This window comes from Anomaloglossus baeobatrachus, chromosome 1 (assembly GCF_048569485.1).
Source record: "Anomaloglossus baeobatrachus isolate aAnoBae1 chromosome 1, aAnoBae1.hap1, whole genome shotgun sequence".
In the NCBI taxonomy this organism is placed as follows: Eukaryota; Metazoa; Chordata; class Amphibia; order Anura; family Aromobatidae; genus Anomaloglossus; species Anomaloglossus baeobatrachus.
In genome coordinates this window covers 171,140,724-171,168,170 of record NC_134353.1, presented here as the reverse complement: position 1 = coordinate 171,168,170, position 27,447 = coordinate 171,140,724, and the positions used below count along the sequence as shown (strand labels likewise).

Here is a 27,447-nt window from a genome sequence, read left to right as displayed (position 1 = left end):
ACTAGGTATGTAAATGTGGTGTGAGGTCAGTGGCCCAAAGCCATTTAACCCCTCAAAAACACCAGTTACTTATTCAAATCTGTGAAAACTGGGATTTTTACCACTTTGATGCCAGTTCTGATGCCCAGAACCTGTTTGGGCCAGGCTAAAGTGATCTGAATTTGATGTGTGGCATCACTAGGTATGTAAATGTGGTGTGAGATCAGTGGCCCAAAGCCATTTAACCCTTCAAAAACACCAGTTACTTATTCAAATCTGTGAAAACTGGGATTTTTACCACTTTGATGCCAGTTCTGATGCCCAGAACCTGTTTGGGCCAGGCTAAAGTGATCTGAATTTGATGTGTGGCATCACTAGGTATGTAAATGTGGTGTGAGATCAGTGGCCCAAAGCCATTTAACCCCTCAAAAACACCAGTTACTTATTCAAATCTGTGAAAAGTGGGTTTTGCCCACTTTGATGCCAGTTCTGATGCCCAGAACCTGTTTGGGCCAGGCAGAAGTGATCTGAATTTGATGTGTGGCATCACTAGGTATGTAAATGTGGTGTGAGATCAGTGGCCCAAAGCCATTTAACCCCTCAAAAACACCAGTTACTTATTCAAATCTGTGAAAAGTGGGTTTTGCCCACTTTGATGCCAGTTCTGATGCCCAGAACCTGTTTGGGCCAGGCTAAAGTGATCTGAATTTTATGTGTGTCATCACTAGGTATGTAAATATGGTGTGAGGTCAGTGGCCCAAAGCCATTTAACCCCTCAAAAACACTGGTTACTTATTCAAATCTGTGAAAAGTGGGTTTTGCCCACTTTGATGCCAGTTCTGATGCCCAGAACCTGTTTGGGCCAGGCTGTAGTGATCTGAATTTGATGTGTGTCATCACTAGGTATGTAAATGTGGTGTGAGGTCAGTGGCCCAAAGCCATTTAACCCCTCAAAAACACTGGTTACTTATTCAAATTTGTGAAAAGTGGGTTTTGCCCACTTTGATGCCAGTTCTGATGCCCAGAACCTGTTTGGGCCAGGCTGGAGTGATCTGAATTTGATGTGTGGTATCACTGGGTATGTAAATGTGGTGTGAGATCAGTGGCCCAAAGCCATTTAACCCTTCAAAAACACCAGTTACTTATTCAAATCTGTGAAAAGTGGGATTTTTACCACTTTGATGCCAGTTCTGATGCCCAGAACCTGTTTGGGCCAGGCTAAAGTGATCTGAATTTGATGTGTGGCATCACTAGGTATGTAAATGTGGTGTGAGATCAGTGGCCCAAAGCCATTTAACCCTTCAAAAACACCAGTTACTTATTCAAATCTGTGAAAACTGGGATTTTTACCACTTTGATGCCAGTTCTGATGCCCAGAACCTGTTTGGGCCAGGCTAAAGTGATCTGAATTTTATGTGTGGCATCACTAGGTATGTAAATGTGGTGTGAGGTCAGTGGCCCAAAGCCATTTAACCCCTCAAAACACTGGTTACTTATTCAAATCTGTGAAAACTGGGGTTTTGCCCATTTTGATGCCAGTTCTGATGCCCAGAACCTGTTTAGGCCAGGCTGGAGTGATCTGAATTTGATGTGTGGCATCACTAGGTATGTATATGTGGTGTGAGATCAGTGGCCCAAAGCCATTTAACCTCTCAAAAACACTGGTTACTTATTCAAATCTGTGAAAAGTGGGTTTTGCCCACTTTGATGCCAGTTCTGATGCCCAGAACCTGTTTGGGCCAGGCTAAAGTGATCTGAATTTGATGTGTGGCATCACTAGGTATGTACATGTGGTGTGAGGTCAGTGGCCCAAAGCCATTTAACCCCTCAAAAACACTGGTTACTTATTCAAATTTGTGAAAAGTGGGTTTTGCCCACTTTGATGCCAGTTCTGATGCCCAGAACCTGTTTGGGCCAGGCTGGAGTGATCTGAATTTGATGTGTGGCATCACTAGGTATGTAAATGTTGTGTGAGATCAGTGGCCCAAAGCCATTTAACCCCTCAAAAACACTGGTTACTTATTCAAATCTGTGAAAAGTGGGTTTTGCCCACTTTGATGCCAGTTCTGATGCCCAGAACCTGTTTGGGCCTGGCTGGAGTGATCTGAATTTGATGTGTGTCATCACTGGATATGTAAATGTGGTGTCAGATCAGTGGCCCAAAGCCATTTAACCCCTCAAAAACACTGGTTACTTATTCAAATCTGTGAAAACTGGGGTTTTGCCCATCTTGATACCAGTTCTGATGCCCAGAACCTGTTTGGACCAGGCTGGAGTGATCTGAATTTGATGTGTGGTATCACTGGGTATGTAAATGTGGTGTGAGGTCAGTGGCCCAAAGCCATTTAACCCTTCAAAAACACCAGTTACTTATTCAAATCTGTGAAAACTGGGGTTTTGCCCACTTTGATGCCAGTTCTGATGCCTAGAACCTGTTTGGGCCAGGCTGGAGTGATCTGAATTTGATGTGTGGCATCACTAGGTATGTAAATGTGGTGTGAGGTCAGTGGCCCAAAGCCATTTAACCCCTCAAAAACACCAGTTACTTATTCAAATCTGTGAAAACTGGGATTTTTACCACTTTGATGCCAGTTCTGATGCCCAGAACCTGTTTGGGCCAGGCTAAAGTGATCTGAATTTGATGTGTGGCATCACTAGGTATGTAAATGTGGTGTGAGATCAGTGGCCCAAAGCCATTTAACCCTTCAAAAACACCAGTTACTTATTCAAATCTGTGAAAACTGGGATTTTTACCACTTTGATGCCAGTTCTGATGCCCAGAACCTGTTTGGGCCAGGCTAAAGTGATCTGAATTTGATGTGTGGCATCACTAGGTATGTAAATGTGGTGTGAGATCAGTGGCCCAAAGCCATTTAACCCCTCAAAAACACCAGTTACTTATTCAAATCTGTGAAAAGTGGGTTTTGCCCACTTTGATGCCAGTTCTGATGCCCAGAACCTGTTTGGGCCAGGCAGAAGTGATCTGAATTTTATGTGTGTCATCACTAGGTATGTAAATATGGTGTGAGGTCAGTGGCCCAAAGCCATTTAACCCCTCAAAAACACTGGTTACTTATTCAAATCTGTGAAAAGTGGGTTTTGCCCACTTTGATGCCAGTTCTGATGCCCAGAACCTGTTTGGGCCAGGCTGGAGTGATCTGAATTTGATGTGTGTCATCACTAGGTATGTAAATGTGGTGTGAGGTCAGTGGCCCAAAGCCATTTAACCCCTCAAAAACACTGGTTACTTATTCAAATCTGTGAAAAGTGGGTTTTGCCCACTTTGATGCCAGTTCTGATGCCCAGAACCTGTTTGGGCCAGGCTGGAGTGATCTGAATTTGATGTGTGTCATCACTAGGTATGTAAATGTGGTGTGAGGTCAGTGGCCCAAAGCCATTTAACCCCTCAAAAACACTGGTTACTTATTCAAATTTGTGAAAAGTGGGTTTTGCCCACTTTGATGCCAGTTCTGATGCCCAGAACCTGTTTGGGCCAGGCTGGAGTGATCTGAATTTGATGTGTGGCATCACTAGGTATGTAAATGTTGTGTGAGATCAGTGGCCCAAAGCCATTTAACCCCTCAAAAACACTGGTTACTTATTCAAATCTGTGAAAAGTGGGTTTTGCCCACTTTGATGCCAGTTCTGATGCCCAGAACCTGTTTGGGCCAGGCTGGAGTGATCTGAATTTGATGTGTGTCATCACTGGATATGTAAATGTGGTGTCAGATCAGTGGCCCAAAGCCATTTAACCCCTCAAAAACACTGGTTACTTATTCAAATCTGTGAAAACTGGGGTTTTGCCCATCTTGATACCAGTTCTGATGCCCAGAACCTGTTTGGACCAGGCTGGAGTGATCTGAATTTGATGTGTGGTATCACTGGGTATGTAAATGTGGTGTGAGGTCAGTGGCCCAAAGCCATTTAACCCTTCAAAAACACCAGTTACTTATTCAAATCTGTGAAAACTGGGGTTTTGCCCACTTTGATGCCAGTTCTGATGCCCAGAACCTGTTTGGGCCAGGCTGGAGTGATCTGAATTTGATGTGTGGCATCACTAGGTATGTAAATGTGGTGTGAGGTCAGTGGCCCAAAGCCATTTAACCCCTCAAAAACACCAGTTACTTATTCAAATCTGTGAAAACTGGGATTTTTACCACTTTGATGCCAGTTCTGATGCCCAGAACCTGTTTGGGCCAGGCTAAAGTGATCTGAATTTGATGTGTGGCATCACTAGGTATGTAAATGTGGTGTGAGATCAGTGGCCCAAAGCCATTTAACCCCTCAAAAACACCAGTTACTTATTCAAATCTGTGAAAAGTGGGTTTTGCCCACTTTGATGCCAGTTCTGATGCCCAGAACCTGTTTGGGCCAGGCAGAAGTGATCTGAATTTGATGTGTGGCATCACTAGGTATGTAAATGTGGTGTGAGATCAGTGGCCCAAAGCCATTTAACCCCTCAAAAACACCAGTTACTTATTCAAATCTGTGAAAAGTGGGTTTTGCCCACTTTGATGCCAGTTCTGATGCCCAGAACCTGTTTGGGCCAGGCTAAAGTGATCTGAATTTTATGTGTGTCATCACTAGGTATGTAAATATGGTGTGAGGTCAGTGGCCCAAAGCCATTTAACCCCTCAAAAACACTGGTTACTTATTCAAATCTGTGAAAAGTGGGTTTTGCCCACTTTGATGCCAGTTCTGATGCCCAGAACCTGTTTGGGCCAGGCTGTAGTGATCTGAATTTGATGTGTGTCATCACTAGGTATGTAAATGTGGTGTGAGGTCAGTGGCCCAAAGCCATTTAACCCCTCAAAAACACTGGTTACTTATTCAAATTTGTGAAAAGTGGGTTTTGCCCACTTTGATGCCAGTTCTGATGCCCAGAACCTGTTTGGGCCAGGCTGGAGTGATCTGAATTTGATGTGTGGCATCACTAGGTATGCAAATATTGTGTGAGATCAGTGGCCCAAAGCCATTTAACCCCTCAAAAACACTGGTTACTTATTCAAATCTGTGAAAAGTGGGTTTTGCCCACTTTGATGCCAGTTATGATGCCCAGAACCTGTTTGGGCCAGGCTGGAGTGATCTGAATTTGATGTGTGTCATCACTAGGTATGTAAATGTGGTGTCAGATCAGTGGCCCAAAGCCATTTAACCCCTCAAAAACACTGGTTACTTATTCAAATCTGTGAAAACTGGGGTTTTGCCCATCTTGATACCAGTTCTGATGCCCAGAACCTGTTTGGGCCAGGCTGGAGTGATCTGAATTTGATGTGTGGTATCACTGGGTATGTAAATGTGGTGTGAGATCAGTGGCCCAAAGCCATTTAACCCTTCAAAAACACCAGTTACTTATTCAAATCTGTGAAAAGTGGGATTTTTACCACTTTGATGCCAGTTCTGATGCCCAGAACCTGTTTGGGCCAGGCTAAAGTGATCTGAATTTGATGTGTGGTATCACTGGGTATGTAAATGTGGTGTGAGGTCAGTGGCCCAAAGCCATTTAACCCCTCAAAACACTGGTTACTTATTCAAATCTGTGAAAACTGGGGTTTTGCCCATTTTGATGCCAGTTCTGATGCCCAGAACCTGTTTAGGCCAGGCTGGAGTGATCTGAATTTGATGTGTGGCATCACTAGGTATGTATATGTGGTGTGAGATCAGTGGCCCAAAGCCATTTAACCTCTCAAAAACACTGGTTACTTATTCAAATCTGTGAAAAGTGGGTTTTGCCCACTTTGATGCCAGTTCTGATGCCCAGAACCTGTTTGGGCCAGGCTAAAGTGATCTGAATTTGATGTGTGGCATCACTAGGTATGTAAATGTGGTGTGAGGTCAGTGGCCCAAAGCCATTTAACCCCTCAAAAACACTGGTTACTTATTCAAATTTGTGAAAAGTGGGTTTTGCCCACTTTGATGCCAGTTCTGATGCCCAGAACCTGTTTGGGCCAGGCTGGAGTGATCTGAATTTGATGTGTGGCATCACTAGGTATGCAAATATTGTGTGAGATCAGTGGCCCAAAGCCATTTAACCCCTCAAAAACACTGGTTACTTATTCAAATCTGTGAAAAGTGGGTTTTGCCCACTTTGATGCCAGTTATGATGCCCAGAACCTGTTTGGGCCAGGCTGGAGTGATCTGAATTTGATGTGTGTCATCACTAGGTATGTAAATGTGGTGTCAGATCAGTGGCCCAAAGCCATTTAACCCCTCAAAAACACTGGTTACTTATTCAAATCTGTGAAAACTGGGGTTTTGCCCATCTTGATACCAGTTCTGATGCCCAGAACCTGTTTGGGCCAGGCTGGAGTGATCTGAATTTGATGTGTGGTATCACTGGGTATGTAAATGTGGTGTGAGATCAGTGGCCCAAAGCCATTTAACCCTTCAAAAACACCAGTTACTTATTCAAATCTGTGAAAAGTGGGATTTTTACCACTTTGATGCCAGTTCTGATGCCCAGAACCTGTTTGGGCCAGGCTAAAGTGATCTGAATTTGATGTGTGGCATCACTAGGTATGTAAATGTGGTGTGAGATCAGTGGCCCAAAGCCATTTAACCCTTCAAAAACACCAGTTACTTATTCAAATCTGTGAAAACTGGGATTTTTACCACTTTGATGCCAGTTCTGATGCCCAGAACCTGTTTGGGCCAGGCTAAAGTGATCTGAATTTTATGTGTGGCATCACTAGGTATGTAAATGTGGTGTGAGGTCAGTGGCCCAAAGCCATTTAACCCCTCAAAACACTGGTTACTTATTCAAATCTGTGAAAACTGGGGTTTTGCCCATTTTGATGCCAGTTCTGATGCCCAGAACCTGTTTAGGCCAGGCTGGAGTGATCTGAATTTGATGTGTGGCATCACTAGGTATGTATATGTGGTGTGAGATCAGTGGCCCAAAGCCATTTAACCCCTCAAAAACACTGGTTACTTATTCAAATCTGTGAAAAGTGGGTTTTGCCCACTTTGATGCCAGTTCTGATGCCCAGAACCTGTTTGGGCCAGGCTAAAGTGATCTGAATTTTATGTGTGTCATCACTAGGTATGTAAATGTGGTGTCAGATCAGTGGCCCAAAGCCATTTAACCCCTCAAAAACACTGGTTACTTATTCAAATCTGTGAAAACTGGGGTTTTGCCCATCTTGATACCAGTTCTGATGCCCAGAACCTGTTTGGGCCAGGCTGGAGTGATCTGAATTTTATGTGTGTCATCACTAGGTATGTAAATGTGGTGTGAGGTCAGTGGCCCAAAGCCATTTAAACCCTCAAAAACACTGGTTACTTATTCAAATCTGTGAAAACTGGGGTTTTGCCCACTTTGATGCCAGTTCTGATGCCCAGAACCTTTTTGGGCCAGGCTGTAGTGATCTGAATTTGATGTGTGGCATCACTAGGTATGTAAATGTGGTGTGAGATCAGTGACCCAAAGCCATTTAACCCCTCAAAAACACCAGTTACTTATTCAAATCTGTGAAAATTGGCTGTGTGCCCACTTTGATGCCAGTTTTGATGCCCAGAACCCCTTTGGGCCAGGCTGGAGACACTTGAGTTTGATTAGAGGCATCACTAGATATGCAATTGTGGTGTTAGATCAGTGGCCCAAAGCCATTTAACCCTTTCACTAACATACTTTGGTGCCCACTTTGATGCCCATTTTTTTGCCAGTTTTTTAATTTTCGCAGCTGGTTTTGAGTGTATGTATATTAGGGCTCATCAGTGCATTGTATTTTATTATTGTTATGTGTCATTTTTGTTGATAAATGCATAAACTGAAAAAACTAAATTGCCGAATAAGAAACTGACGAATAAGAAACCAACTTCAGCCCCGAATAAGAAACTGGACGAATAAGAAACCAACTTCAGCATCGTGCCATGTGCCGTGTTTATTACAAGTCAGGGAGATTATGGGGCATGTACAAAGCAAGTTCCCACAACACAAAAAAAGTCTGGTTTTGACCTGATTTATAAGTGAATCTCACCCAAAGTGACATCCAAAGAAAGGATATGAGTCAGATGGCATCCATGTCACCGGAGTGCCATTACTAGATAGGACAAACCCGGGATTGTTATGTACAGTAATATTTATTCACTCATATCTCGCCATTTACATACATTGGCAACACTCCCCTTTGGGGCTCACATATATACAGCTCTGGCAAAACTTGAGATTGATTTTTCTCTTTATAGATATATTTTTGAGTGAAATGTAAATTGTTTTTTTTTTGTTCAATAAACTACTGAAAACGTCTCCGAATTTCCAAGCGATAAATTTGTATTTATTTTCTGAAAATGAGAAATGGTCAAAATAACAAAACAATGCATTGCTTCCAGACCTCAAATAATGCAAAGAAAACAAGTTCATAATCATTTACAAACAACAATGCTAATAATGTTTAAACTCATGAAGAGTTCAGAAATCAATATTTTGTGGAACCATGATTTTTAATCCCAGCTTTCATGCGTCTTGGCTGCTTTCCACCAGTCTTTCACACTGCTTTTGGCCCTTTTGCCTTCTCTCTGCGGTCCAGCTCACCCCAAACCATCTCGATTAGGTTCAGGTCTGGTGACTGTGGAGACCAGGTTATCTGGCGTAGCACCCCATCACTCTCCTTCTTAGTCAAATAGCCCTTCCACAGCCTGGAGGTGTGTTTGGGGTCATTGTGCTGTTGAAAAATAAATGATGGTCCAACTAAACACAAACCGGATGGCATAGCACGCCACTTCAAGATGCTGTGGTAGGCATGCTGGTTCAGTATGCCTTCAATTTTGAATAAATCCCCAACAGTGTCACCAGCAAAGCACCCCCACACCATCACACCTCCTCCTCTATGCTTCACGGTGGGAACCAGCCATGTAGAGCCCATCTGGTCAACTTTTCTACAAAGACACGGTGGTTGGATCCAAAGATCTCAAATTTGGACTCATCAGACCAAAACACAGGTTTCCACTGGTCTAATGTCCATTCCTTGTGTTCTTTAGCCCAAACAAGTCTTTTCTGCTTATTGCCTGTCCTTAGCAGTGGTTTCCTAGTAGCTATTTACTTTATTTGGAAAGAGACAGCCCGGGGAAAGAGACAGTCCGTGTAAAGAGACAGACCAAGACAGACTGAAAAGAGACAGACGGGGAAAGAGACAGACAGACACAGAGATGAAGCCAGATAGACTGATACAAATACAGACAGAGATAGAAATAGTCAGACAGAGACATAGACACAGACAGACAAAGAAAGAGACAGCGACACACAGACAGAGACTGGGAGAGAGACAGACAGTTACTATCCCGGGCAATGCCTGGGTACTACAGCTAGTGTATATATACAATTGGATTAAAAAGTATTTTTATTTTTTTTTTCCATACTGGACTTTGTGTCGGGGTGGATATAACATTTGAGCAGCCGCGGCCTCCTCCCCTCCTTGCAGCCATTACTGAGCTGTACGCCTGTGTTCCCACCATGAGCTTTTGACGCTGTATATTTTTGCTGGGCAAAAACGCAGCATCTTACAGTTCCAGCAAAGTGGATGGGATTTTCCTGCCCACTGCACTTTTTTTTTTTTTACCTGCGGTGCGAGATTCATATCCACAGCATGTCCGTTTCTCCTGTGCGTGCGCTGTTTGTGCGGATTTTCCCCATAGAATTGAATTAGATTCAGAATATCCGCAGGTAAAAAAATGCATGTGCGTTTATGTTGTGGAAAACCCATGTAATCCGCACAGGACTGAATCAATAAAGGTTTCTCACTGCCAAATGCCAGGAAAGAGACAAAAACTGCAGCATCAAAAATGTGCGTGGCCTAATTCACATAATAAGTGCAGGATTCTGCAACATCAATAACTGATCAAATAGTCATAGTGGGAACACAGCCTAAAGGGAACACACTGATCCAGACACCCTCTTTTGTCTGTCTGTCCGTCCTCCTCGAGTGAGGCCGTACTCCGCTCTCCCCATAGAGGACACAGACGCACTCGGCTGAGCAGTTTTTCTATGTATGGGGGGGTGAGAAGGGTAATTGTTGAGTGAATGATTTTTTGGCCTACAGGTGTCTACCGTAATATGAGGGGATGGATAGTGTAGAGTGTGAGCCGTGAGACTATAGATCTCTGCCACGTGATCAGGTTAATGCACGAAAATGTACAAAGAGGGCCTGGATTCATTATAAGTCCAATATGACAGGTTATGGCCACTAGATTAGGCTACTTTCACACCTCCGGTTTTTGCAATGCGGCACACTCCGGCACTTTGCAGGAAAATTGCAACCGTTTTTTTTTTGCTGCCGGTTGCGTTTTTTCTGCATAGACTTTAATTAGTGCCGCATTGTGCCGCAAGGCCTTGCGTTTCATCCGGTTTTTGCCGCATGCGGCAGATTTAGCCGATGCGGCGGCCGGATGGAACGTTGCCTAGCACGTTTTTTCGTGCGGCAAAAAAAAACCGCATCGCGCCGCATTCGGCCGATGCGGCGTATTTTTCAATACATGCCTATGGCGGCCGGATGTGGAGCGATGCGGCAAAAACCTCATCCGGCCGCCGCATGCGGTTTTTGCCACTGCGCATGCTCAGTAGCATGCCGCAAGCGGCAAAAACCGGACGGGCCGCATGGGAAAAACTTATGCAAAGGATGCGGTGTTTTCGCCGCATCCGTTGCATAGCTTGCACAGCCGGATTAAGCCGCAGAGCTCAAGCCGGATGTGTGAAAGTAGCCTTAGGGGATGGGACGTTGATCCGGGAACCACTTGTGGAGTCGGAAGGATTTTTCCCCTAATTAGTATCTGCCTCATGGTATTTGCCGTTCTCTGGATAAACCTGTTTGGGTCTAGGTTTAATTTGATAGACTTCTGCAAGATCCATTCAGATAAATGGGGCAGTCGCAGAGGTTTCTGCTGTGTGAATATAGCCTTCATTCTATGGTTTTATAGTCTTTTGCATTATTTTGTCTGCTAAAAAGTAAAAACGTGTAATGACATCTTCGTTGTAAGGGTGCCTTTTTGAGGTGGTCATATGATGCGGTAATTGACCCTCAGAAATAGTGACACATAGTAAAGAATTGCTGTCTGTAATATTGCATCTGATGACTTATATCGGGGTCTGTCACCATGATAAATCCATGTTGTCATTTATTGATCTATTAAACATGTCACGTCAGATTTGAATTTTCTGTATTGACATGTAATGTGGATAATTTTTTGACCTATCTATGTCCCATTAAAGGGGTTGTCTCTTGAAGACTTGGTCCATTACGGCATATGGCTGGTTCTGGCTTAGCCTCCCATTATATGTGGCACAATGGAGTAGCGTACAGTCTGGTGGACCCCAGGTGTCTGTGTAATAAAAGCACAGCCAATATAAGATTACAACCCCCCCCCCCCCCCAAAAAAAAAATACTTTGCTTAGGCATCATGTGAACCTATCCCACAGGTGACATCTTACTTTTGTAAGCTATCCATTAGACTCCATTGGGTTTCCCACATGTCTGTGTATGGGGTCTCCTAATTGTTTGCAGGTCTCTAACACCAGGAAGATCCTTTTTTACACATGTTAATAATAATTAGCAGAGGAGTGATAATCACATGTGATTCTTGCCGAAATGTGAAGTATACACGCATTTACAAGAGAACGTGCCATGGTATCCTGTATGGTGCGTCACATTACAAGGTTTATATTGAGGGGCTTATACCGTAGTTGTGCCTCTGGGGCCACAAGGATTACCTCGGTTTGTTCTATAACTGTGATTAATACTACAAGGAAAGAAAAAAAAATGCACGGTTTCGCTGCGCTGCTCAGAAAGGTAGTGATAAGGTTATTTGGGATGTAGATTTATTAATTATTTACATGCCACTACGCGTTTCGGGGGTACAACCTCCCCCTTCCTCAGCTACCTGAGGAAGGGGGAGGTTGTACCCCCGAAACGCGTAGTGGCATGTAAATAATTAATAAATCTACATCCCAAATAACCTTATCACTACCTTTCTGAGCAGCGCAGCGAAACCGTGCATTTTTTTTTTTCCTTGCATCTTTATCTCCCTTTGGGAGCTCACGGGGCTGCTGCAGCCAGAACCAGGATCGTACTATCCGTTTGAATCTAACACCAGGGGCTGGGGAATCACCGCATCTGTGATCACGGGACCATCCGACCCGGAGGAGGAGCTGCTAACAGACGCCGGTCCGGCGGCTGCACACTGCACGTGGAAACCCCGATCGTGTGAGCAGAGTCCTGCGGAGTCAGGAGGACTGGATCCCTGCTGACAAGGAGCGGTGAACTTGCGATCCCCCTTCAATACCAATATCAGTGTTGTACCTGACGTACAACACTATCAGGTGAGTGTGCACCTCACATTGTACATACCTCGGTACATTAAGATCCCACACAGGAGCGCCCTCTCTCTCTTTTTTGTGATTAATACTAATCCTTTTGTGCAATGCTTTTTATATGGAAAGAGCGGAATATGTTCACAGTTTAGTGGATTGTCCTAAACACTGCAGTCTTTTTCCCGGATTCCTTTTGATTGTGTGGATTTGCATTGGCTCAGTTTCTACTTTGTGGTGGTGACGAGCTCTACAAGAATGGCTGCGCATAAGAGACAAGCGGAGGTCATTGTGGATAGCATGCTCCATAGTACAAGTACAATACCCATGTACCTACCTCTGTTGTGTTCTAGCAGGCCGGGGTCATTAAAATAGACTTTTTCAGACAATGCTATTCGGGATACACCACTCATTGAATTCAGGCTTTTCATTCTCTCCTGCATCATATACATACAATCAAGGCCCTTTCTTGCCATCTACCTTTACTAACATTTGTAAAAGAATGGCTTTTTCTAAGGGGCTCACTGAATGTGAATGTGGTACCGTAAGGGTATGCGCATGTTTCAGAAATTCCTGCACCAAATCTGCATCTCTTAACGAGAAAAAAGCTGCGCAAAAATACGCGTTTTTCTATGGGTTTTCTTTTTGTGTCTTTTCATTAATTTTTTTACCTCCGTATGTTTAAGACACAACCAGGTATGGGTAAAAAATCCAGAAGTGGTGCCGTGTTTCTATTATACTTTTCCTCTGATTTTCTTTTTTTTTTTTTTTTTTTTTTTTTACTACAAATACTGAGGTAAAAAACTCACTAAATACTTAATGTGTGCACGTGGTCTAAAGCCTGCTTTACACGTTGCAATTAGTTGTACAATCGCATTTGCGATGTGACACGCCCAGGTTGCATACGGGATCTTAAGAGATTGCACGTAGGTCGTTCATTTGCTGTCACACGAGCGTTAGTAGTCTATGTTAAATTGATCAATTTTATGTGCGATCCTTTAGATCATGTGTTCTGTGACGTATGCATATGGCACCCTTTTTTTTTTTTTTTTTTTTTTTTTTTTTTTTTTTTTTTATTTATTGACTTGCCAAACGTGTGTAATGTGTAGGGATGCGTTTTTACTATGTCATCTGCCATTCAGCTCTGCTACATGGCCGCTAACAGCAGACACAGACAGCCATGTAGCAGAGCTGAATGGCAGATGACAGCAGACACAGACAGAGCCGCACTGTCAGAATGAACTCGGGTGAACTTCCCCCGACTTCATTGTCATGCTGCGGCTCTGTCTGTGTCGCGCCCTGATTAGCGGTCACCTGTGAAGGGCTCACCGGTGACCGCTAAACTCCTGAGTAACTGAATTGAGCAGCCCTCTCTCATATACTCACCGATCCCCGGCGCTGCACGGCGTTCACACTGCTCCGGCGGCTTTTACTATTTTGAAAAAGCCGGCCGCCCATTAAACAATCTCGTATTCCCTGCTTTCCCCGCCCACCGGCGCCTATGATTGGTTACAGTGAGACACGCCCCCACGCTGAGTGACAGGTGTCACACTGCACCCAATCACAGCAGCCGGTGGGCGTGTCTATACTGTGCAGTGAAATAAATAATTAAATAATTTAAAAAAACGGCGTGCAGTTCCCCCCAATTTTAATACCAGCCAGATAAAGCCATACGGCTGAAGGCTGGTATTCTCAGGATGGGGAGCTCCACGTTATGGGGAGCCCCCCAGCCTAACAAAATCAGCCAACAGCCGCCCAGAATTGCCGCATACATTATATGCGACAGTTCTGGGACTGTACCCGGCTCTTCCCGTTTTTGCCCTGGTGCGTTGGCAAATCGGGGTAATAAGGAGTTATTGGCAGCCCATAGCTGCCAATAAATCCTAGATTAATCATGTCAGGCATCTATGAGACACCCTCCATGATTAATCTGTAAATTACAGTAAATAAACACACACACCCGAAAAAATCCTTTATTAGAAATAAAAAACACAAACATATACCCTGGTTCACCACTTTAATCAGCCCCAAAAAGCCCTCCATGTCCGGCGTAATCCAGGATGCTCCAGCGTCGCTTCCAGCGCTGCTGCATGGAGGTGACCGGAGCTGCATCAGACACCGCCACTCCGGTCACCTCCACACAGCAACTGAAGACAGCTGCGCGATCGGCTGAGCTGTCACTGAGGTTACCCGCTGTCACTGGATCCAACAGTGGCCGCGGGTAACCTCAGTGACAGCTCAGCTGATCGCGCTACTCACCGCCGCTCCTCTCACCTCCACGCAGCAACTGAGGTGAGTAGCGCGATCAGCTGAGCTGTCACTGAGGTTACTCACGGCCACTGCTGCATCCACCGCTGGATCCAGTGACAGCGGGTAACCTCAGTGACAGCTCAGCTGATCGCGCTACTCACCGCCGCTCCTCTCACCTCCACGCAGCAACTGAGGTGAGTAGCGCGATCAGCTGAGCTGTCACTGAGGTTACTCACGGCCACTGCTGCATCCACCGCTGGATCCAGTGACAGCGGGTAACCTCAGTGACAGCTCAGCCGATCGCGCGGCTGTCTTCAGTTGCTGCGTGGAGGTGACAGGAGCGGCGGTGTATTCTGCAGCTCCGGTCACCTCCATGCAGCAGCGCTGGAAGCGACGCTGGAGCATCCTGGATTACGCCGGACATGGAGGGCTTTTTGGGGCTGATTAAAGTGGTGAACCAGGGTATATGTTTGTGTTTTTTATTTCTAATAAAGGATTTTTTCGGGTGTGTGTGTTTATTTACTGTAATTTACAGATTAATCATGGAGGGTGTCTCATAGATGCCTGACATGATTAATCTAGGATTTATTGCCAGCTATGGGCTGCCAATAACTCCTTATTACCCCGATTTGCCAACGCACCAGGGCAAATCGGGAAGAGCCGGGTACAGTCCCAGAACTGTCGCATCTAATGTATGCGGCAATTCTGGGCGGCTGCTGGCTGATATTGTTAGGCTGGGGGGCTCCCCATAACGTGGAGCTCCCCATCCTGAGAATACCAGCCTTCAGCCGTATGGCTTTATCTGGCTGGTTTTAAAATTGGGGGGGACCGCACGCCGTTTTTTTTAATTATTTCACTACACAGTATAGACACGCCCACCGGCTGCTGTGATTGGGTGCAGTGAGACACCTGTCACTCAGCGTGGGGGCGTGTCTCACTGTAACCAATCATAGGCGCCGGTGGGCGGGGATAGCAGGGAATACGATTTTGTTTAATGGGCGGCCGGCTTTTTCAAAACCGTAAAAGCCGCCGGAGCAGTGTGAACGCCGTGCAGCGCCGGGGATCGGGGATCAGTGAGTATATGAGAGAGGGGGATAGACTGACATGGACAGAGAGTGAGGGACAGAGATAGTGACCGACTGACAGAGATTAGTGAATGACAGACATTGTGAGGCGCTTCAGAACGCAGCTTTTCAGCTGCGCTCTGAAGCGGACCTTTTTTAAGCTGCGGTGCAGAGCGCACACCTGCGCACATAGCATCAGACACCAAAATCGTATGAGGGATGTCACACGTTACAATTGACTAGGTTCGTGCAACAAAGCGCTCAATTCTAGTCAAAGATACGATGTGTTTGCGATCAACGGTTTTGCGTTCAATCCTGATAGCACGTAGGTGTCACACGCAGATACCTCACAAACGATGCCGGATGTGCGTCACTTACAACTTGACCCCAACGACGGATTGTGAGATATATTGAAGTGTGTGTAGCGGGCTTTAGTGCATAAGACAAATGGCCTCATGTGAAAATCAAAATGAACATCTGTACACAACATGAGAGATGACAAAGTAGAAAAAGTAAGAAAAATATAAAAATATATCCTGCAATAGAGTTCAAAGACTAAAAACCACATATGGCGCATAATATAATTCCACACAGTAAGGCCTCTTTCACATGTCCGTGTAAAACGCACACACATGTTTCACAGTCCTTGGTGAAGGTGCGTATGTGTGTGTTTTACGTGTGCTGTCCCTTTGCTATCTGTGTGACATTCGGATAGCACATGGACAGCATGAGCTGGTATAGTTACCTGTCTCTGGTGCTGCTGTTGCTTCCGGGTCCGCGGTGAGCGCAGTGAATATGTAATGAGCATAATAAGTGGACCCAGAAGTAACAGCAGAGACAGTAGTGCCAGAGACAGGTAAGTATAAAAATTCTTTATTTTTATGTGACACATGTTTCTCTGGTACGTGTTATACTGATGTCACATGGATCACGTCAGTGTGTGGTCCGTGTGACACCCGTGCTGCCAGAGAAATGGACATGCGACTGTGTGGACCACACGGACACGCACGTGCTCCACATGGACACACGGTCCTTGTGAACACATAGACGTGTGTGCAAACCCATTGAATTTAATGTTTGTCCATGTCTCCGGTACATGTGAAAACGAGCGTCACACGTACCGGAAACACGGACGTGTGAAAGAGCCCATAGTACACGTACCTCGAAGTCCAGTGCCATAAGTCCAGTGCCAAGGTTATATAAGGCAGTAGTGCGAATCCAAACAGAATCTTAGGGTGCTTTCACATCAGCGTTTTTTTGCCGGTTGGCAAAAAAACGCAGACCGCATATTACCGGATCCTGTGGATTGAATGTGCAACGCATGCAACCACAATTGTTATTTTACCACATCCTTCTGCAGTGGGACACAATTTATCGGCGGCACTGGAGTCAGCTGATCAGGAGTCAGCTGAACACCTACTCTCACAGCCCGCACACGCTGCGATGGATGCAGGTTAACAGCAGTCACTGCCTGTTGCCGATCACATGTGACCTTGTGCAGGCTGCGTGGTCAGGAGTTCAGCTGAGTTCAGATCAGCTGAGGACTCAAGTGTCGGCCGATTACTTGTTCTGTGTCCCGCTGCATCCATCGCTACATGTCTGGGCTGTGATGTCAAATTAGTTCAGATCAGCCGACTCCAGTGCCGGCCGAACTCAGCTGACCTCACAGCCCGCACACGCTGCAATGGATGAAGGTGACACAGAACAAGCAATCGGCCGACACTGGAGTCAGCTGATCTGATTACTTGTTCTGCTGGCTGTGTGGTCAGGAGTAGAGATGAATGAGCAGTAAAATACTTGGGTGCTCGATGAGCAAAGTCCATGTCGATTTTTTTTTTTTTTTTTTTTTTTTTTAAATTCATTAAAAAAAATAAATAAAACCCCCAAACACCTAATCCTAGCGTTATCGATAAAAAAAAAAAATGACGTGGCCATACTTTTGCAGATTCACATTGAAGGCATCAAAACTATGAATTAACACATGTGGAATGAAATACTTAACAAAAAGTGAGCAACAACTGATATGTCTTGTATTCTAGGTTCTTCAAAGTAGCCACCTCTTGCTTTGATTACTGCTTTGCACACTCTTGGCAATCTCTTGATGAGCTTCAAGAGGTAGTCACCGGAAATGGTTTTCACTTCACAGGTGTGCCCTCAGGTTTAATAAGTGGGATTTCTTGCCTTATAAATGGGGTTGGGACCATCAGTTGGGTTGTGCAGAAGTCTGGTGGATACACAGCTGATAGTCCTACTGAATAGACTGTAAAGCCCGCTTTACACGCTGCAATGTATCTTACAATGTGTCGGCGGGGTCACATCGTAAGTGACGCACATCCGGCATTTTAAGGTACATTGCAGTGTGTGACAGGTACGTGCGATTGCGATTGAACGAAAATCCATTCATCGCATGCACGTCGTTCATTCCACATGAATTGAATATGAGGTTGTTCAATGTTCCCGAGGCAGCACACATCGCAGTGTGTGACACCCCGAACATTGAACAGATCTTACATGCCTCCCGCGGCTATGCGGAAGGAAGGAGGTGGGCGGGATGTTTACGTCCCACTCATCTCCGCCCCTCCGCTTCTATTGGCCGGCTGCCGCGTGACGTCGATGTGATGGCGAACGTCCCTCCCACTCCAGGAAGTGGACGTTCGCCGCTCACATCGAGGTCGTATGGACGGGTAAGTACGCGTGACGGTGGTTAATCGTTTGTGCGGCACGTTCAACAAATTGAACGTGCCACACATACGATAGGGGTGTTGCAAATCGCATACGATATTGTATGCGAAATTGCAACGTGTAAAGCAGGGTTTAGCTGCTTTTTTCTTGCCATAATACAAATTCTAACAGTCTATTCAGTAGGACTATCAGCTGTGCAAGCACCAGACTTCTGCACAACCCAACTGATGGTCCCAACCACATTTATAAGGCAAGAAATGCCAGGAGTGTGCAAAGTAGTAATGAAAGCAAAAGGTGGCTACTTTGAAGAACCTAGAATATAAGACATATTTTCAGTTCTTTCACACTTTTTTAAGTATTTCATTCCACATGTGTTAATTCATAGTTTTGATGCCTTCAATGTGAATCTACAATTTTCAGAGTCATGAAAATAAAGAAAAGTCTTTGAATGAGAAGGTGTGTCCAAATTTTGGTCTGTACTGTGTATGTAATATACATATACATATATATACTAGCTGTAGTAACCGGGCGTTGCCCGGGATAGTGACTGCCACTGTGTGTCGCGGTCTGTCTGTCTCTCTGTCTGTGTCTTTCTTTGTCTGCTTGTTTCTATCTGTCTCCATCTCTGTGTCTGTTTGTCTCTCTCTATCTCTATATGTGTGTCTGTCTCTTTTGCCCGGCTGTCTCTTTTGCCCGGCTGTCTCTTTTGCCCGGCTGTCTCTTTTGCCCGGCTGTCTCTTTTGCCCGGCTGTCTCTTTTGCCCGGCTGTCTCTTTTGCCCGGCTGTCTCTTTGCCCGGCTGTCTCTTTGCCCGGCTGTCTCTTTCCAGGTCTGTCTCTTTCTGTCTCCCTCTATCCGTCTCTCCACTGACATCATATTACCTCACACATAAGCTTCTTATACTAAGTTTATTTTGTTCCTATAGCAACCACTGACAGTTGCTATTAATAGCTTGTAGCCTGTATTCAGTTTAATGGAGGCAGGATTTTGTAGAGTAACTGTATATGTGTATATATATATATAATATATATATATATATATATATATAGAATATATTTGTATATATACGAATATATTTGTATATATCTATATCTGTATCTATATATAGAATAAAATTTGTATTATATATATATATAAAATACAAATTTTATTCTAACTATGTGAGCCAAGGGGCAGCCTGTACTCCTCACCGCAAAGCTTTGTCCTTCTGAGATCTGCTCCCATTAAAAGCAAAAGCCTCATTTAAACATGCAAAAAGCTGTCTGATGTTGGTCAGTGTTTGGTTCATGTTTTGGCCCTTACTATCGTATGGGGGCGGGGGGGGAACGTCTATCAGTACAATGTTAGTCCCGGGCAGCACGCAGACTGCCCACGGATGCCGTACATGTGCTGCCTGTGATTTTCATTGATCCATAGACCTGTACGGGCGATTCTGATCTCCAAATACAGACATTCTACTTGTTTTATTTATTATTCATTTTACTGATTCAGTCTACAAAAAAAATGCAGACATGTGATCAGCTCCATAGAGTCTAATTGTTAGATGTTCTCTTGTTCTACCCTTGCTATAGTTTTTCTGTTTTCTTTAGGCAAGACACCTTTATATTTGTGACTTCCACAAGAACCTTATTCAAAGTGTGAGAAACAGACGGAAAAGAAAAGGTAGTGATGATGACGATGCGGACTCTCCAGTACACGACACTGATACCCCAGAGGTAAATGTTGTGATAAAAGTGTTTTATATTAATGTTCTAGTTACTCTTTCTTAGCTCCTCTCTGTCTGTTGTTCCTTGAACACTTCAATTGAATGTAGTGTGACTTTGCTTTAGCCGTGTGTGGAGCAAGGTTTAATGACGCTGCCCCATGGCCTTCATTTCTTTTGGCTGTGAAGAATAGCCTTGGTCCTAGAGACTTAGGGGCACTTTGCACACTGCGACATCGCAGGTGCGATGTCGGTGGGGTCAAATTGAAAATGACGCACTTCCGGCATCGCATGCGACATCGCAGTGTGTAAAGCCTGGATGATACGATTAACGAGCGCAAAAGCGTCGTAATCGTATCATCGGTGCAGCGTCGGCGTAATCCATGATTACGCTGACGCGACAGTCCGATGTTGTTCCTCGCTCCTGCGGCAGCACACATCGCTGTGTGTGAAGCCGCAGGAGCGAGGAACGTCTCCTACCGGCCTCACTGCGGCTTCCGTAGGATATGCGGAAGGAAGGAGGTGGGCAGGATGTTTACATCCTGCTCATCTCCGCCCCTCCGCTCTGATTGGCTGCCTGCCGTGTGACGTCGCAGTGACGCCGCACGACCCGCCCCCTTAACAAGGAGGCAGGTCGCCGGCCACAGGGACGTCGCACGGCAGGTGAGTGTGTGTGTGAAGCTGGCGTAGCGATAACTTTCGCTACGCCAGCTATCACCACATATCGCTGCTGCGACGGGGGCGGGCACTATCGCACTCGGCATCGCAGCATCGGGCTGCGATGTCGTAGTGTGCAAAGCCCGCCTTAAAGTAAGGACAGACAAAGATGAAAATATCTTTCTTGGAAAAATGACTTGTGAAGACGGTATTTGATGTGTGACTTCCAGAGGAGACTCTGTGACTGCAGCCGCTCTCAGCTTTACCAATAATGCAAGTTGTCACAAACCACCGGGGGGGTCACTCAGAAATCCCCCGCGCTGGCTACCAGTACGTCACAATCGGGGGGTAACAAGTGGGGGTCACCCCTCCTTTATACCTCCCGACCGACAGACAGAGCACGTGACGCGCTCTCTAGCGCCCCTCTTATAGTCAGGCCAATTATGGAATTGCCCGACAATAAGCAAGGAGGCCGCTATACTACTTATGCCGATTATTGAAGGGTCCCCGGTGAGAGTAAGGTATATATTCCCCCGACCTCCGCGGGCGGAATATATAAAATCTCCCCGAATCTCACTGGCCTCCCCACAATAATCCTTGGCACAATTCGCTGCCACCAACCGATTTACGGTAACTATTAGCCGAACACACAGACGTGGGATTCAAGATCGAGATAACAGAACAGCCCAAGATTAATTATATAATTTAATCAGCCTAAAGCACACTAGAAACTACAATATATACAATAGGGAATCTACAGAATATACAGTTATGTCAGAGTACAGTTACAATCAAAGCATGGGTTACAAACAGGCATACACAGTTCCAGCAGTTACCTTGTTGCGTCTGGCCACAGGGGGGCGCTGTACCCAGGTTTCTAGGATCCTTCCCACAGATGTTTCCTACACGTGCCCCCAGCGAAAAGAACACTGGAAAATGGCCGAAGTAGGGTTATCAACCTGGGCAGATCCAGGTCCCCTCCTACCTTAGTGACCTCAGAGGGAGCACTGCTCCACCCCTGGCTTGAGTTATGGACAATCCACAACATGGAATATGGGCCATAACTTTGCCTGGGAGCGTCGTAGGCGGATGCCAATGCTCTCATTGTGACAGTTATGAATTTAGCTACAGAACGAGGGGACTCATGACCTGTCTGCCAGTTCCCCATTGGCTGATATCACGCCTGGGGCATTTCCCAATGTCCTGCTCCCATAAAAAGGGTGTGCCGGCATCGTCCGCATGCGGAGACACCATTTTTATGGTTGCCATATTTATCGGAAATATGGCTTGCGAGATATGAACCATTTTTTACTGGAGTCGTTCTGTCTGGCTACTTCCAGAGCCTTGCTAATTAGATAGCAGCTCCTACTACAGGGTGACGGCAGGGAGTCATCCTGTGTCCATTGTTCCCACACCACCTCATCTCCATATCACAGGACATGGCCATGGAGGTGTAAGTGGAACACTGAGAACAAGAAGGGAGGGGGGCACTGCCAGGGAGTGATGAGGGATTATGACTGGAGTCATAATTCATCTTCATATCCCGGGATTTGCCTCACACCTCCCCCCTTTTGAGGGCGCTAGGGGGCAGCACACTCCGGTGTTCCCCCGTGCGCCCGTCCGCGACCTCTCCTTGTCGGGACAGCCCGTCTGCGTTACCGTGGTCACGGCCCCTTTTGTGGCGAATGGTGAAGTTGTATTGCTGGAGCGCAAGGCTCCATCGCAACAATCGCCCATTCGTCCCAGAGACGGTGTGCAACCAGCTGAGGGGATTGTGGTCCGTCTCCACGATGAAGTGGCGCCCGTATAGATAGGGTTGCAGACGCTGCAGGGCCCACACTATGGCCAGGCACTCCTTCTCCATCGTGGAATAGGCAACTTCCCTTGGTAACAGCTTCCTGCTCAGGTACAAGACCGGGTGCTCTTGGCTCGCAGAGTCCACCTGGCTGAGCACCGCACCGAGGCCGAAGTCACTGGCGTCGGTCTGTACTACAAACGGCCGCGTGAAGTCGGCTGCCTGTAGCACGGGCGGGCTGGACAGGGCGTCCTTTAGGGCCCGGAAGGCTGTCTCGCAGTCCATTGTCCAATCGACTGCAGAGGGCAGCTTCTTCTTGGTGAGGTCCGTCAAGGGCTTTGCCAGGCTACTATAGCATGGAACAAACCTCCTATAGTACCCAGCGGTCCCCAAGAAGGACATCACCTGCTTCTTGGTCCTGGGGGTGGGCCAGGATGCGATGGCTTCCACTTTCTCAGGCTCGGGCTTCAGTGTTCTCCCGCCTACCCGGTGACCGAGGTACTGGACCTCGCTCATGGCCAGCTGACACTTTCCCGGCTTGATGGTCAAACCTGCCCGGTGGATCCGCCTGAGCACCTGTGCTAGATGCTCTAGGTGGTCCTCCCAGGTGGGACTGAAGACGGCAATGTCATCCAGGTACGCGGCCGCGTACCCTTCAAGTCCCTTGAGCAGGGTGTTGACCATCCGCTGGAAAGTGGCAGGGGCATTCCTCATCCCGAATGGCATCACCGTGGACTCGTACAGTCCAAATGGGGTAATAAAGGCAGAGCGTTCCCTGGCCTTGCGAGTCAGGGGGATCTGCCAATATCCCCGGCTCAGATCCATGATGGTCAGGTACTGAGCCCCGGCCAACTGATCGAGCAGGTCATCGATGCGTGGCATTGGGTACGCATCGGCGACCGTGACCGCATTGAGCCCCCTGTAGTCCACGCAGAACCGAGTGGTTCGGTCCTTCTTAGGGACGAGGACTACAGGCGAGGCCCAAGCGCTGTTGGATGCCTGGATCACCCCCAGCTTCAGCATCTCGTCAATCTCCTGGCGCATGTGTTGCTGCACCTCCAGGGAGACCCGATATGCTGAACGCCGGATCGGGGGATGATCCCCAGTGTCCACGTGATGGACAGCCAAGTCAGTCCTTCCGGGCTGGTTGGTAAACAACCCCTGGAAGGGGAGGAGGGTGGCCCACAGCTGGGACCGTTGGTCTTCCAAGAGCTGGTGGCCAACCTCCACATCCTCAATGGATCCGCCTGCCCTAACCTGGGCTAGCATATCCAAGAGGGTTTCCGCTTCTCCCTCCTCGGGCAGGTTGCACACGGGGAGCGCACATGCCTCCCGCTCATGATGTGCCTTCATCATGTTCACATGGAAGGGCTTCCGCCTTCCACGGGCAGGGTCCAGGGTGACCAGGTACGTCACAGGGTTGAGCTGCTGGTACACGAGGTATGGGCCTTCCCAGGCTGCCTGAAGCTTGTCCTGTGGTACGGGGACCAGTACCCACACCTCTTGACCCACTTGGTAGGTCCTCTCACAAGCGTTCTGGTCGTACCAACGCTTCTGATCGGCCTGGGCTTGAGCCATATTGTCGTGTACCAGTTGCGTCAAGGCCTGCATTTTGTCCCGGAAGCGCATGACATACTCGATAACCGACACTCCAGGGGTGGCCAAATCCCCTTCCCAAGCCTCTTTCACCAGAGCCAGGGGGCCCCGCACACGTCGCCCGTACAGGAGCTCAAACGGTGAGAATCCTGTTGAGGCCTGTGGAACCTCCCGGTAAGCAAATAACAGGTGTGGGAGATACCGCTCCCAGTCACGCCCATGGGAGTCGACCAACATCTTAAGCATCTGCTTTAAGGTGCCATTGAACCGCTCGCACAGGCCATTAGTCTGTGGATGGTACGGGCTGGCCACCAGATGTCGCACCTGGACTTGCTTACAGAGGGCCTCCATCAGCTGGGACATGAATTGGGTCCCCCGGTCAGTGAGCATTTCCTGGGGAAAACCCACTCGGGAGAAAATCTCCAGCAATGCGGTGGCCACCTTGTCAGCCCGAATGGACGACAAGGCCACTGCTTCTGGGTACCGGGTGGCATAGTCCACTACCGTCAGTATGAAGCGTTTCCCGGAGCTGCTGGGGATGGCCAGCGGGCCGACCAGATCCACAGCCACCCTCCTGAAAGGCTCATCGAGGATTGGCAGAGATACCAGTGGGGCTTTGGGGCGTGGCCCCGCCTTCCCCACTCTCTGACAGGTTTCACACGAACGGCAGTAGGCAGCCACATCGGCCCCCATTTTTGGCCAGTAGAAATGCTGGTTTAACCTGGCCTTGGTCTTAGCGATCCCTAGGTGTCCGGCCATCGGAATCTCATGTGCGATCCGCAACAACTCCGTCCGGAACGGATAGGGTACCACCAACTGTCGGTCCCTGGGCCACGCCTCCGGTGAACCCTGCTGGACCGTGGCCCGGTACAGCCGTCCTTGGTCCCAGACCACTCGCTCCGGGTCCGAGTCCGAGGGAGGCTGTGCCGCCTGCTCCTTAAGAGCTTTCAGGCTGTCGTCAGCTTCTAACGCTGCCTGAAACCCCTGACTAGATGTGGCCAGAATCGACGAGACTGTCACATCTTCAGTCAGTACCCCGGGACCTGTGTCCTGGCCTCCACCTGACTCGGCTGCCACTTGGTCAGAAGGGGAAGAGCTATCGGACCTCCGGGAGGCCCCTTGGCTTCCAGCACTCCCACTGCGGGTGACAGCGGCCACAGCCGCTGCGACCGTGGGTCGTGCCTGCTCCTCCTCCGTTCCTGACCAAGTCGCCGGTTCAGGCAGACCTACCTGGCTTCCTGACACCCCGGTTGTGGGGGAACCATGCACCGAGATCTTACCTGGGAGCACTTCCGCTCCTGGACCGGCCCCAATCTCACCTGCCTGTTCCCCTCCTGCAGCAACAGAACCCCGCTGTGAAATCTCTGGGGACCCCACATTTGCTGTGGTAGCCCCCACCCCACACACTGGTCCTCCCCCTGCAGCACCCTGCTCTCTGCTTATCCCTGCAGAGGGCAACAGATCCCAGCTCACAGGCTGGTTACTTGTAGAGGCATCGTCACACCTTTCTCTGACCCCCTCCCCTGTCACAGCTGCAGCTGAGTGTGTGTCTATGGTGTCTATGCAAGCAGAAATATCAGAGTTCACTCCCTCCTCCCTTACATCATTCATAGATAACACATTAACATTGTCCGGAGGCATGTCAGTACTGGCTGAAGGTTCAGCCCTTGGTTGGGGCCCAAACTGGGAGGTTATCTGCCCCAAATCTGTCCCAAGTAGCACGTTTGCAGGGATCCGATCAGTTACCCCCACCTCCCTCACCCCTCGCCCTGCGCCCCAGTCCACATAAATGTCAGCAACAGGCAGCGCCGGGTCAGTGCCTCCAATCCCGGAGACAGCGAGGGTTTTTCCAGGGATCAAGTCTTGGGGGGACACCATCTCAGGCCGCACCAGAGTCACCTCCGAGGCGCTGTCTCGCAGTCCTATGGTCACAGACCGGCCGACGGTGACAGGTTGGAAGCTGTCCAGGGACCTACCACCACCCCCACCCACACAATACACCTTGGGCGGCCCTTGGGACGGGGACGGAGCCGGGGCCTTGGGACGCTGAGGGCACATGGCCTTGAAGTGTCCAGGTAGGTTGCACTGGTGGCACCGTCTTGGCTCTGCCACGGGCCTGGAGAGGGGAGTTGAGGGGGACACCCCCTGCAGTCTAGGGGCAGGTGGGGCAGTCGCAGAGTTCATCTTACCCCCTCTCCAGGTGCTGCTGGTGGCTGCTCTCCTGGCCTCAGGGGCCCGGTTGTTGGTGTAGTCATCGGCAAGGGCAGCTGTAGCCGTGGACCCCTTTGGCTTCTGGTCTCTGATGAACTGGCGGAGATCCTCAGGGCAGTTCCACAAGAGTTGCTCCGTGATGAACAAGTCCAGGATCTCCGGTCCGGTGGAAAGCTGCAGGCCTTGGGTCCAGTGGTCGGCAGCTCGGGCAAGTGCCCGCCGGTGGTCAGCCCAGGAGTCCTTTGGTCCCTTCTGTAGGCTCCGGAACTTCTTGCGGTAGGACTCTGGAGTGAGGTTGTACTGTTGGATCAGGGCCCGCTTGATGGTGTCGTAGCCCTGATCTGCCTCAGCAGGCAAGTCCCCAAGGATATCCAGGGCCTTACCCCTTAAACGGGGGGTCAGGTATTTGGCCCACTGGTCCTTGTCCAGATGGTGCTGCAAGCAAGTCCGTTCAAAAGCAGTCAAGAAAGAGTCCAAGTCTCCATCCTTCTCCAGCACTGGGAAGTCCTCAACACGGACCTTTGGAAGTTTGGTGTCTCGAAGGTCACATGTGGCTGATGAGGGCCGGAGCTGAGCTAGCTGCAGCTGGTAGTCACGGTCTGCCTGTCGCTCTCGCTCTTCACGCGCTGCCTGCCGCTCTCGCTCCGCAGCCTCACGCTCTGCGTGCCGCTCCGCAGCCTCAGCGTCACGCGCTGCCTGCCGCTCTGCCCTGCGCTCTGCCAGGAGTTCCTTGTAGCCCTTCTGGTCTCCAGCCTGGAGAAGGGCCATAGCCATTTGAAGAAGGCTATCCGAGCCTCCCAGGCTCGGTGGAATGGCACGTGGTGATCTGCGGCACGCTGCAGAGCTAGGCGATTCACTGTCCCTTTCAGAGCGGAGGGCTGGCATCTGGCTCGTTGAGGAACCTTGGGTGAGCTCCTCCTCATCTTGTCCAGCAGTGCCAGGTTGCGCAATGTCCTCGGCAGAACGGTTTTCTGGCGTCGAGCTCCTGGAGGACTCGTGGGCAACCTCCTCATTGCTGTCCACAGCACCGTCCTCCCTCTCTTCGGCTCCTGCCTTAGCATTGGCCAGTTGCATAGCTCTGCTCCTGGTGCCATCAGCCATTCTTGCAGACTTTTGGTCACTGACACAGAACTGACACCTGATGCCTCCACACACCTTACAGTATCTGCACTCTGACACTCTAGTGTTGAGCTAGTCTGAAGACCCCAGCAGCC

At 48.2% G+C, this 27,447-nt stretch overlaps 1 protein-coding gene across 2 annotated transcripts in view; it reads left to right on the top strand.

Moving 5' to 3' along the window:
• The window catches only part of SAP30 (Sin3A associated protein 30), a 64,351-nt gene that overhangs the window by 17,713 nt on the left and 19,191 nt on the right, over positions 1 to 27,447 (top strand). For both annotated transcript variants that reach the window (XM_075334941.1, XM_075334934.1), the window contains exon 2: positions 19,862 to 19,987. In XM_075334941.1, coding sequence (XP_075191056.1) covers positions 19,862 to 19,987 — 126 coding nt within the window. The remainder of the gene's footprint in view (positions 1 to 19,861; positions 19,988 to 27,447) is intronic.